This window comes from Phalacrocorax aristotelis, chromosome 2, assembly GCF_949628215.1.
Source record: "Phalacrocorax aristotelis chromosome 2, bGulAri2.1, whole genome shotgun sequence".
NCBI lineage: Eukaryota > Metazoa > Chordata > Aves > Suliformes > Phalacrocoracidae > Phalacrocorax > Phalacrocorax aristotelis.
In genome coordinates, this window is record NC_134277.1 from 130,343,178 (window position 1) to 130,357,073 (window position 13,896).

At 37.7% G+C, this 13,896-nt stretch overlaps 1 protein-coding gene across 1 annotated transcript in view; it reads right to left on the minus strand.

Annotated features, from left to right (window-relative positions):
- The window catches only part of ARFGEF1 (ARF guanine nucleotide exchange factor 1), a 99,878-nt gene that overhangs the window by 46,750 nt on the left and 39,232 nt on the right, over positions 1 to 13,896 (minus strand). The window contains exons 5-9 of the mRNA XM_075085168.1: positions 5,273 to 5,452; positions 2,947 to 3,220; positions 2,300 to 2,413; positions 1,557 to 1,723; positions 306 to 439 (exon numbers count right to left, since the gene is read on the minus strand). Of these exons, the coding sequence (XP_074941269.1) occupies positions 306 to 439; positions 1,557 to 1,723; positions 2,300 to 2,413; positions 2,947 to 3,220; positions 5,273 to 5,452 (869 nt within the window). The remainder of the gene's footprint in view (positions 1 to 305; positions 440 to 1,556; positions 1,724 to 2,299; positions 2,414 to 2,946; positions 3,221 to 5,272; positions 5,453 to 13,896) is intronic.

Genomic DNA, 13,896 nt, shown 5'->3' on the forward strand with positions numbered 1-13,896 from the left:
TGGAGACCTTCTTTACAAACCCTTCTGGAAAGCGTTACAAAGAACAACTAAGAAAAACACGATGTGCTTACAGGAAGTGTAGGCGTTGTTAAGAAACTTCTAAACATGTAGATGCAGTTACTTTCATTTAACATACAAAAGATGCATTAAAACGTAAAAGTACCTTTTTAAAGTTTCTAGGTTCATTTTAATTTTACCATATAATTATTTTCTCAATAACTGAGGACTCTCAAAAATATTTAAATAACTGATTTTTTATTTTCAAATAGAAAAGATTCATTATGAGAACTCTTAATTCCACTTACTTTGGATCTGGTGGTCCATCTGACAGGGGCTTCATGGAGAGTTTACACAGTGACCTGAATACAAGGAAGGCATCCTTTTGTAAAATGTGGGAAAACTTAGCACCAGGGCTAGGTCCTGAAGAATTTCCAGATTCCTAAAGAAGTTAACATATTTCAGTATTCCATTTTGCATTAGCAGGGTGTGTAGGGAAATCCCCACCTCCTAGCAACAAGAAGTTAACATATTATACAAATATAACCAATTCACTATAGCTTTATGGTCTCAAGACTAAACTAAAACAAAACGAAATATTCTGCAATCCAGTTAAAATTAACAAACTCATTAATAAAAATTTAGTAAAAAGATAATTAATTAAAGACTGTAATGAAATTAGGTAGGTCAAGTTTAAGTAAGGTAACTTGCAGTGAATTGCCTTTGGGCATTTTCAGTAGATAACTAGTTTAAAAAAACCTTCACATTTTAATAGGATGCAAGTATTTACATATCTCTGGCAAGATATATTCTATGTGCAATATTTCTATGGTACAGTAATAGTGTAATATTTCTATAAATCTGTAATATTTCTATGGTACAGTAATCACTCCTATTATGTAAGCAACACGTTTCATGTTAAACTTCTATTTGTATGGCATACGTGACTGTAGCTTTTTAAGCTTAAAATCTATTATTCCCAAACATAATGACTAGATACACTCTGACAGCAGGTACCCTCTGTCAGCTGACAGTGCATACATGCTGATACCTGATACAACAGAGGGAGTATTTTTTTGTTAATGAAAATCAAATCCTCTCAGACATTAAACTTTTCATCTAAAACCACTGCAGTAAGGTCATGCTCTAGGCTTGAAATTTCTATTTATCATTTGAAAAGAACACACTGAAATGATACAATTATGTCTGTAATTGGCTATATTCTTCACTATGCATACTGAATGCTAGTTTTATAGTTTCTCAGGAGCACTTAGAAAAAAACAGGCAATTGAGTCCTCTAACCTTGGAACAGTGTACTCTATGGGGCAGCTAAAAGTACCCTAGGATAAAAAAAAGGCATCATATGCGAAATTTACTTCCAAAAATTTAATTTAAATAGTGCATTAAAATAGAATAAAGCTTACAACTTGACTTAGTACTTGAAATTCATCTGAGTAACTTGTTTTATAGAATTATGTTAAACAGTCTCTGCACAAGTGTTGGGCAACACTTAAAACATTACTTTTTCCCAGTATTTCCTAATTTATAACTGCCTGTACCTGAGTATCGTTGGAAGAGACAGACAATCTGTCATCAGGTAAAGATGGTGTATAAGCAACAGAAATTGGAGTCCCTGGAATTCCATTTGCCTGAATGTTTTCACTGTCACTGCCATCCTCTAACGTTACTATTGTGCCATCACCACTTTCAACAGTCCCTTCCATATCTATCAGAAAAGATGTAAAAGTTAAACAAATGTTACACAAGAATGCAAATTAAAAAGAGCTATTAAATCTAACGTTTAAATACTAAAACAATCATAAGCAAAGTATCATAAGGAGGAGCTTAAAGCAGAATTTACTCTTAATTCCCACTAATGAAAATCATGATTTAAAATATGACTTATAATTTTACATTGCCAGGTTCACCATTCTACTGAGTTTCCAAGACGACCCGGCCAGGGGAGTCACTGATGGTGACACTGATCTGATACACACTTTCCAACAAACTGAAAAATATAGTGCTATGCTGCTACTACAGAGAGAGGCCCATTTGTGAAAAGCTTATGCGGAAACGAAACAGGAAAAAAAACAAGGAACAAGAATTTGTATTTTAAGAAATAAATAATCCATTTTACTGTTAAATAATGCACAGCTAAGGTCAGACAACTGAAACTGTTTTCTTCAGCATGTGTTATTTAATTAATGACATATTTTAGTTAAATATTCAGAAGTGTTAAAATAATTCTTAATGTCAAGATTCAGACTGTAGTCGCTATTGACTAGACAGATATTAATGATACCTCCAACTACTATGTTCACCATTTCCTGCACAATACTTTCTACAATTTCTTGCGCCTTCTCTTCACACTCATTGCTTTCACCATCATATGTTCCTCCATCAGCTTTAGAAAGATCTTTAAAAAGAAAAACAGACCCAAACAAATATTAATGAGAAACTCTGAAATAAAAGAGATCTCTTACTTGCATCTAATATTTAAAAATTCAATTACAAATCTAGTAATAGGAGAGTATACGTTAAAAAAGCCCTATCTGGATGCTTTTAATATAGTTATTTGCAGAACATAAGCATTCCAATGTTTAACCTGTGAATGGTAATTAATCCACAGGCCTGTGCCAACAAAAGACAATTTTTTTATTGTCACATACATTAAACACTGATTATTCTCAAAAACTTTCACAACATTACATAGGTGCAAAGAGGAATCCTTGCTACGGTGACTACCACAGAGAGTAGGACTAAAGGGTAGTCGTGGTAAAGTTTAACAGTGGTAACAAAGACAACAGGCATTTTGCATCAGTCAACTATGTGAAAATATATGCCCGACTCCACATTTGGGAGAAGGGGCAAAAAAAAGGCAAGCCTCATGCCTTTCTTTTTTACAGACCTTTTCCCTCCCTCCATGAAACAGAAATACACACTGATTACTTTCTGCTGCTGTAGCTTGGTCGGCTTCTGTCTGTTCGTTTTCAGCACTTGAAATATCAGATCCATTTTCTGCCTCTATATCTTCTTGAAGGCTCTTGTCCACGTCATTCGTGCTGTGGTCAAGCTCTCTCTCCTGTTCTTTGGACAGCTGATCAGTCTGTGTTGGAATATGTCTCAGCTGAGGTGACTCAGGCTCATGATGGCTTACTGGAGACTGCTGTAGATGGTGTTGCTGTCTGTGCCTTTCCTTTTCCATCTGTTTGGCTTCCTGAAGCTACAAAAACATTGCAATCACACAAGAATTTCACTATCAAAACAAAATAATGAGCTGTATACATACTGTATATATTATTTTACAAACATGAAATCTCTATTGTCTCTGCTTATACAGTGTCTTCCTAAAGTTGTAACAGTTTAAGAAAATGCATCCTTTGTATTATTATAAATAATTTTAATATCACAGGATAAACCTTTGCATGAGGGCTGCTTCCCAACTACATACATTTACACTTAGCTACACCCTCACTATGGAAGATGGATGACTAAACTACACACAGCACAGAACTAAGAGTTGTCTGCCTGCCCTATAAGGAAGTTCAGCCAGTAGGTTTGACAATATACAAGGGCTGCATGGAGAAACATCAAGGCAGAGGTTTTGTTCCTTTTTTGAAAGCTCTCACAAAAAGAAATACATGAGACTTTCAGAAGAGTCTTCTGCGGGGGGGGGGGGGGAAAAAACAAACCCAAAAAACCCACCACAAACAAAACCAAAGGGAAACTGACTAAACATCCAGTGAAAAACCTCCAAAACAGGAGTTAAAACTGAAAAGAGAAGCGCTTCCAAAACACTAAAGACAGATCCTCAGGAAAAAATCATCATACTTAAAACTGTAAGACAAAGACTTTTAGTTTTGTGGTTTCTTGATCTGGAATCCCCGAAAATTGAAGAATTTTTGTAACTTGTCTAATGGATTAAGATAACAGTCATTAAAGTCAAACCAAAGCAGGGTATCCTTTGAGGCGATGCTCTAAGGACTAGCTTTCTATCCCTGCAGAGCTTAATGTTTACCAGAAGTTTTGTAACGTTTATACTGTTATTTTGGCTACTATGATGTCAGGCCTTTACTCTTCCACTTAAAGCTTTCTATGCTGCATCTTTTGGGGTGCTATAGATCCCTGAGTAGAAACTACCTTTCAAATTACAGTTCAGAATAATTCATTCTGGCACTTGTTAGCCATCATATTAAAATAACTGCCCTGAGTGTGCAAAACAAGAACTGCTTAGCAACTTGCATAAAGACTAGATTTATAGCCTGGCAAAAATGAAGACTTCCATTGCAGAATAAATAATAAAATAACAATAATAATAATAATAATTATAATGATAATAATAATCCTGGTCTTTATTAAGTTGCTTAAAAGGAATGTAACTGCACAGATTTCTCAAAGCTCTCAGGTACTGCATGGCTTTTGCCATGACTTATCATAAATATGATGTCTTACAAATCTTCAACTGTGATGGCACTATGTACCAATCAATATGCAGCAGTTGCTTCTGAGAAGAAAGTAAGAAAGTACTAAATATTCTTAGAGAAAACTTAAGAGTTTGTAATAATACAGCAGAATTACTTCTTGAAGTAGCTAGGAATTCAACCAGTTCCCAAATCTGTGCATCTGCTTGTTTGTTTGTTTGGGGTTTGGGTGAATTATGACAATTACTTTGCCTTTGTGATCTTTACCATCAGCAGTAGAAGGCACAGTGTATATGCTGGGGTCCCTGCTGACAACTCACAATAGCAATTTTAGTGACATGTAAGTATCTGTTAGGGACTACTACACATTAAAATGTAAATGATTACATGACTGGAAAGGTTTTTTGTTTGTGGTTTTTTTTGTTGTTGTTGTTTTGTGTTTTTGTTTTGTTTTGTTTGTTTTAAATTATGGATTACTTCTTTTGAGTTTATCATCACAGTAACACTGGAGCATTTCACTAACACTAACGTATTCCATATGCACTCTTACGCAGGTAGCGAGGCATCACTTGACAGCCTGACAATAGAAACTGAAGTTGAATACATCCACTAAATACAGAGGACCACAAGAAGTTTAAATCCTATACACCACCCCTACTCCCACAAAACACTTCACACCTATTTCAGAGTACAAAACACAAAAAGAACAATGTAAGGTACCAGATTTTATTTTTTTTCCCCAAAAGTGTTTAAGTCGGGAAGACCAAAAAGCTTTAATAATAATGACAAAACAAATATCTCAGCTGGTTTACTTTTAAAAGCTAGTTTCCATATAAAGATACTGAGATACTCACTGCTTGATTTTCCATACGTGCAAAAATGACGTTCAGCATTTGTGTTAGAGTGGCCTTGGCTGTGGTTTGATTTATGAGATTTTTGCTTGCTAGATAGATATTGTAACACGTTCTTACAGCCTGTAGCACTGTTCCTTCGTGGATTTCTATGTGTTGAGATGTTACTGCAGTGAGCAAAGCCTAAATAAACAAACACGTACACATATATTTATGTATTTTCCATTTCCAGTCAAAACTTTTCTTGTCAGAAAGTTTGCAAATAAATTAACAAAGTTGGATTACTTTTAAAATATAACTAAGTACATATCTTGAACTGCAGTTTAATTACGTTTTCCCACGAACTCTTGTACCAATATTGGAACATCATATTTACCAGTTATATTAAATAGATAGTGGTTTTTATCAACAGATCTAGGAAACACATGTTTCATAGCATACAACAGCAAGAAGTAACCAATGGAGTAACCCAACAGGTAGTTAACAGAAGTCATCTAGAATTTTCCAGACACAAAACAAACAACAGACTACCTGTTAAAATCTGGAAAGCAATCCAAAGGGTCCAAAAGTTGTTTTACAAATAAATGTAAACGTGAAAAACGAAGACTGAGCATGAAATTAGGCAGTTTGAAGTAGAATACTGTATTGCACTCTCTGCAGTAATTAACTTCTTTCTTTCCATTTGAGCTAGTATCTGTTTCTCTTTTTTTAAAAAAAAAAACACCGAAAAAATATGCAAATAAGCCTCTACCAGATCAGGTAAAACAGAAATAAGGAACACATTATGTAAGGTAGAGGCAGGCTGGATTAAAGAGCAGAAATAGTGGCAGATACAAGCTGAGGACAGGGTGTGAAGATGTTGTCAGAGGTGCATTTTGAAAGAGTGGAAGCAAAGGGGAACAGCTTGGTCCACAATAGAACAAATATGTTTATACTGATCATTGCACTCCAGTAAAAGAAACTGGGGAATTTTATGCATTAATGCCTTTGACAGAGCTAATGATTTAATGGGACATTTAGGGTAAGTAACAAAGAACTGGAAGCACTGGAAAACTCATACTTTTGTTTTTAACTGTAATAAACTTATGAAAGTTATTTTAAGTGTTGTGTAATTTACTTATCAAAGCACGCCTCACTTCTCTTACTGACATTGTCAGCACCTCTGCCTGCACATGGCACCAACAAGTGGACAAACAGTATCCATTGCTCACTGAAACCCTTTAAAAATCATTGTACAGCTTAAGAGGAAAAAGAAAATCAAAGACCCACCTCACTGAGCTGAAGAGACCTGAATTCTACTCCTAGATCGGCAGTCCACTTAAGGTCCTTTCTTACTCTACCTGTGGAGCCTCAGTTCTCTTATCAGTGGACACAGGGAAGTACATACATGGATGACTGTACTTAATTTCTTACTGGATAATATATGCTCTCATCTGCATGACCACTAACCAGCATCTCACACTACAATCTACAAAGCAGAACTGCCTAAATGCCCACTAGAAGTCTTTTCAAAAATCAAAAGGAAAAAAAATTCAAAACCCACCCAACCAACTGAAGAAATGAAATCACAGAGGTAGGCAAACTGTAGACAAGGGCTTCATTAAAGGAACTTAGGTCTCCAAGCACTGGTACTGCTTTTTTTTTTCCCCTTGCAAATTCAGTTTACATGTCACTGGTCTTCTAAAAACCAAGCAGCACTTAGCTGAAATTCATACCACCACCCTTAATTCTTACCCTCTCTGCAACGATTCAATACCTCCAAGATCTCATCAATACCCTGCTTCTGCTAATGGAAACATCCTTCAAGGAAGAGGGCAGACAAAAGCCATAACAAAATCCAGTGCCTTATCTAGATGGAGGTCAGCAACAAGTAGAATCCTTCAGGGGTCCATACTGGCACCATTACTGTTTAATATCTTCATCAGCAACATGGACAGTGGGATCAAGTGCACCCTCAGCAAGTCCACAGATGACACCAAGCTGAGTGGTGCAGCTGACATGCCTGAGGGATGGGATGCCATCCAGAGGGACCTGGACAAGCTCACGAAGCTCATGTGGTTCCCATGTGAACCTCATGAGGTTCAACAAGGCGAAGTGCAAGGTCCTGCACCTGGGTCAGGGCAAGCCCCAGTATCAATACCAGCTGGGGGATGAAGGGACTGACAGCAGGTCTGTGGAGAAGGACTTGGGGGTACTGGTGGATGAAAAACTGGACATGAGCCAACAATGTGCATTTGCAGCCCAGAAAGCCAACCGTATCCTGGGCTGCATCAAAAGAAGCGTGGCCGGCAGGTCGAGGGAGGTGATTCTGCCCCTCTGCTCTGCTGAGACCCCACCTGGAGTACCACATCCAGCTGTGGAGTCCTCTGGACACGCTTTCTTGTGCTGAGGAGGGCCACAAAAATTATCTGAGGGCTGGAGCACCTCTCCTATGAAGAAAGAGTGAAAGAGTTGGGGTTGTTTAGCCTGGAGAAGAGAAGGCTCTGGGGAGACCTTACTGCAGCCTTTTAATACTTAAAGGGAGCTTATAAGAAAGGTGAGGACAGACTTTTTAGTACGGTCTGTTGCAAAAAGCAAGGAATAATGGTTTTAAACTAGAAGAGGGTAGATTCAGACTAGATGTAAGGAAGAAATTTTTTATCATGAATGTGGTGAAACACTGGAACAGGTTGCCCAGAGAGGTGGTAGATGCCCCATCCCTGGAAACGTTCAAGGTCAGGTTGGGCGGGGCTCTAAGAAACCTGAGTTGAAGATGTCCCTGCTCACTGCAGGGGGTTGGACTAGATGACCTTTAAAGGTCCCTTCCAACCCAAACCATGCTATGATTCTGTTCTATGATCTCTGTATCAACGAGTCTGCCACCAAACCTATTTATACACTTAAACAATTTCCCCCCTGCCTCTTCCCCTCTCCCCTTAATACAAACACCTTCTACACTGGCCTACACATGCAATTCTTTGTGTTGCATTTTCACTTATCTTTCATTAACTGTTGTACTGTTCCACCTCTACCTTACTGCTAGCAATTCCTACCAGGGTTGTGAGACTTGCAGATACTGAGGTAAAACACACAAAACCCCATTAATTAGAGCTGCACATCTCTTCTGATCAGGTGACATATCTACATCCCCTACACCGCAGTACTCACACAGCAAAATTTATCCCCCAAAGCTACTCATATCAATCACAGCTCTGCTGATTTCTCCAACTCTTTCCTATATGCTTCAGAAGCAAACACAATCACCCTGAAGGCAGGTAACTCCCAGTGACTAGATTCTGCACTCGCCAATCTGGCTGGAAAGGCCGCACACCCGTACGTATTTTAGTGTTGTACTTTTTAAGTTTCTATGAATCATGAAGTCCTGAAAGGCCAAACCAGAAAGCTCCCTTCTTCTTTCACTAATAATTCTGTAACAGAATTAACCTTAAAGAACTTTGTCTATGCTAGTTTTAAAAAAATAAAATCAGGAACTCTTGAAAACTAGCCGAACAAGTGGAGCCCAGCCATAAAGAGACAGCTATTTTTTTCAAAAGGGCTACTGTTTGGGCCCAATACAGTAAGTATTTAGATTTAGTTAAGATTTCTTTCACCTATTTCAAAAAGATAACACAGACACACATACATTTATGATACATCATTTTAAATAACCACCGATAATTCTCATTTGGAAGACAACGTCCCTTGCTGCTTGGCATTTAAGACACTAATGAAAAGGTGCAGGGGCAAGGGGGTCAAGCCTCCATCTCTTTTGTTATAGCTATGTCATTCAAAGTTATTCCTTTGTGTTGCTTTCTGTCTCCTTGTTAAATTCGGGTCATGAAGAATTTGATATTTGAAAATCCAATCTTAACTTCCATCTCAGTTCAGTGAAGTCCTATGGGGTTTTTTTTTCCCCAACTTTTAATAATAGGATTAATAATGCCTGCTAGTAGAAAAAGGTGACAAGGCTACAGATGGATTACATGCTCTTTTGTTTTAACTGGCTTAACAGCCTGAGTTTCTTCAATATGCTTGTTATGACTATAAGAGCTTGGTTCTTTTCACACCACCTGATAAGGGAGTGTGGAGGCAAAGAAATGTTTGCACACACAGAGAGACATACCTCCTGAAGATATTAATCCAAATTCACTAAATAACTACATCTTCCATCCAGACTGGGAAATCAGTCTTTCCAGCAGGGCATCTCCTTGCAGATATCTAACTATTAAAAAGTTCAACCTGGCTACAGAGGTCCTGACAGTCACTTCTTTGGGTTTCCTTCCTTCGCAGGCACTAGAGACGATGAATCCTAATAACTACTATACATGTTTGTAACTGATAAGCATTTTCAGCTTTGATATTTTGCTACTATCTTTCATATTCCTTCCAATTTACAGCCGTCCTCAAGCTATTAGTCATACTTACTTCAAGTCTCAATGCCATTTGTCTTCCTCTACTATAACAATCTAGCAGAAATATGAGAACGAACATGAGACAGGAAGTATTTTACAATTACTTTCTGACAACATCCTTCCCCTTGGCAGCTTCCATTTAGGGCTATATTTGGCAGCATGCCCTAAACAACATCACCTCATTCTGTATCATAAAGAAGTGCACCATTACCATAACTGGTGTGATGGCTACCCCCAAGAAACCACAGGTTACGACCAGCAGTGGCAGTCCTGCTCCTCTGAAACCCTTGTCACCTCAGACGTTAGAAGACTAATCCTTCCCTTTCTCACTTTATCAGTTATCTTCAGATTACTCTCCAGCCTTACCCTGTAGCCACACAGTTCCTAGGTCCAATGCAAGGAGGAAAAAGAGGGGAGACAGACAAGTAGAAGATAACCACCTCAGCAACAGTCCCCAGTGAAGCAGAATTACACAAAATCTCAAACTGCTACACAGCAATGCACGTCCTTGAGAGGTGGAACAACAAAAGCCACACACTCTTACTGCTTAGCTATTTTAATGGCAACACATTAACACAATTAAAAACAAAAGAGAAAAAAAAAAAACCCTCCACAGGTGCTTTTCTGGTGTTTGGTTTTGGGGTTTCTGTCTGTTTTAAAAGTGATTTTAGTTAATTCAGGGTATTAAATGCATGCCAGGACAAGGGACAGGGTGGGACAAGTCTGGTAGCAAAGTCTGGATGGAAAAATGCCTCTCTGCAGAGGCAACTACTGCTGTGGCTCTACTGACTATGGAGTCACAGCCTTAGGTTGCTCTTTTCTATCATGGTAAAGATTTGATGCTCAAGCCTTTTGCAGCTGAATTCCCACTCCTGGTCACACTTAGCTCATCTGTTTTCATCCCATATCTTCAGTGTAAGCTAAGAAGAGGTGATTAAAAAAGCCTACTTTACTGTATTCCTCCACTTTGCTGTTCTTTAGTCAAGGAAGGAAACCTTTGTAAAAACACGTTAGCACTACCTCATTATACTTCAGGTCCTTCCACAAAAGCTTTTTGTTGTCACAAAGCTTGCAAAAATACCAACAGTCATCAAGCCTTCCTTGTCCTGAAACTACTGGCTATCATCCTGACTGTCCCCTTAGGCTTTCCTTCCAACCTATTGTTCGGCATTTGAGAAAGACCCTGTTGTTCTGTGCATTTACCTAGTTACTATAAATAAAGCTTATTCATATTTATAAGCAACCATCAGATGGCTTTAGGAAAGGAGAAAAATATTTAGGATAATTTCTTGCGTTAGAAATTATCATATCGTTGTATGACACCCACACACTCTTCTTTTAGCCTGAAGCATGTTTGCCTGTTTAGTGAATTTCCTACTATGTAAAATGAGTGTATTAGAACAGTACAGGAAGCATCACGATTTGTGAGGCAAAACCAGTGTAGTTTAAAAAGTAAACTAAATTAAAATTAATTCTTTACTAAAAACATCGAACATCTATCTGTACCTGTAAACTTGTCATTCCTCTCACACTGAACAGGCTGCAAGAAGAGAACGGTTACAGTGAAAGAAAGTTACTACAACCAGGAGAATGATTTAAGAACACACAAGAGGCAGGTGCACCTACACACAGGCTTGCTAGGAAGCCTAGTTTTCAACTCGGGGTCATTCTTTTCTTCCTCTCAGCCAACTCCGATCATTTTATCTTTGGAAGATCTATGACACAGCCCAGCCATCACCTGACCAGCACAGGCTTACTTTGGGTAAAATACTCATAATTCAGTTGCCTGGGAACTCTCAAGTACTGGAAACAGCACATAACACAGTGGCCCTAATCCCTCTCTCTGATATATTAGCTAGTGGAAACACGTAATTCGGTTTTCTTTGAGAAGGATTATTTTTAATAATACAATTTTTAAAAAAGTCAACTTGAAGTCCAAACATTAACTTCTCACAAAATAAAGTTATCATGGACTGACTTTTAGAAAAACGCTAAACCACAAAGCAACAAATACATCAAATAACCTTCACAGATAAATCATTATTCAATAAGAGTGGTAAAAAAATTATATAGAACTATATTACTGGATTCTCCAAGCAACGTCTTCTTTCTTTAGATGATTATCTCCTGCTTCTTACCGTTTCCAAAGTTTTCATTTATGTTATACATTTACCACAGCTTTAAAAGACCTATGTTCACCTAACTTAGTTTACCAACTTTGAAGACCTATGGAAATACACTATAAGAGTATGAAAAATAGAAAAAAATATAGGGTTTGCTTCCAGTATGCAAGTAATTTTAAGAAAAAATAATCCATATTCACAAGCATGTGGTCAGTCATAAGCCCTGAAACATACTGAAGGATTATGACTGTGGAGATTGCAGAATGAACTGAACTACATTCCTGTTTCTCCTATGGAAGATAATATAAAAAATATAAATTATATAAGAAAAAAGTTTTATTTAGTTTTATCACTGGAAGTTAGGTGTTCAAAATGAGCTAGAATCTAATATGGAATTAAACAGACACATATTTTGCAAAGCCTAAGTATTTCATGTGCAACTCTGAAAAAGTAATCTTTCTCTAAAAAAATAAAATTCCAAACTCTCAGGACAGCATTTTCAGGTTAAGTAACCAGTCCTAGCCTTTAACTTAAGAGGAAAGCCTCTAAGTACAAAGATTCAGAACTAAAACCTCCTGCACTGTTATTTCAATTCTCAAATCATTCCATAATCCACAGCTCCTTTTAATCTCAGCAGGAGGAATTAAACTTTCTACAATCTTTTTACAGGAAAAAATAACCACACTACTACATGATACTGTAATGACTAAGTTACTTAGCATTCCACGCTACTGAAACACAAAGGATAGGGAACTGGATAAGTTTTTTCTAAGGGTCTTCTCAAATTGGAATCTGTTTTCACACAAGTTTTGTTAAAATTCTTCCAAACCTATCACTCTCCTTACTCCTCAGACTTAGCTTTTACAGTTTTCCCATTCTGTAATCCAACAATGAGTTGTCCTCTATTTTTAGTTAGTTTTAAAAGGTGACTTGTGCAAGCAATGTTTGATTCAACCCTCCTTCCTCCATGGACACCGGTCATATTGACATGACTAGTTGTAAAAAGACACGTACAGGAGCTGACCTTACGAATAGTCTATTGCACATGGAAGACTCAGAAAGCAGTCACTAAAATAACATTCAACTTTTCAAACTACAGATATCAAGCACACACACAAATTTTTCTTTGCCAAACATGAGCATGTTAAGCTGTAGATGTATCTAGATAACGACAAATACTTACTATAGAGCAGATCAAGGAAAGAAAGCACAGGTAAGGATAAACAGTTGATCTCATGTCCCACCCTTCCTCCTCATCCCTATTCTTTCTTTATAGATTTTTAAAAAAATTTTAATCTAATTTTTGTCGTAAATGTAGTTCTTCAGGAACAAACAGGCCGGACAGAAATGTAAACAGAACTTCAACTAAAACCTCTGCAGATGTTAACAGGAGCTTTGCGCACACACCCTGCAAATGCCATAGTAGCCCTAGCAGAGCAAGCCTGAAGGCGAAAAGGTTCAATCAAGGGAGGCTGTTTCAAACATAATTCAAATAAACAATTTTCAATGTTTTCTATGTTCAATTAGTAGCCTAATTACTTGCTTTTCTTCTGCCCCAGCAGTCGCCACCATAACAACCAAACAAGAATTTGCATGGCTTCCATTCAAAATTACACCAAATCAAACTAAACTACAAGAGGAAGGAAGGAAAAGGCCAATTTCCCAGTCTGGCTCATCGCAGAGTCTGCAGATGAAGAATGAGGGGATTGCTGAGATAAGAATATGCAAGCAGAAATAGAGGCAGAAAAGTTAAACTGGCCACGAACTGTCAGAACTACCACCAGACATACCTCTAAGCTTAGATACCTAAAAAAAGACAAATTACACTCCTCATTCTCAGCAAGATTATTTCCTTAGTAGTCAGCAGGAACGGATTTTTAGAATGCCTAGGCAGCTCCAGTTGTTGGGAACCTGCTTAAGATGACTCCACCACTGGAAAACCACCTAGTAACTAGCAAACAGCACTGTGTGCAAACTCTTACCGAACGCCAGCTCTCTGATCTTAGACTGAGGGCAGCATGCTATGTAAGGGCCACCCATTCAGCACGCAGAACTGAGATAACCCTCCAGGGAGGAAGGTGTCTGAGTGATCAAGGTTCTCAGATTTTACTGT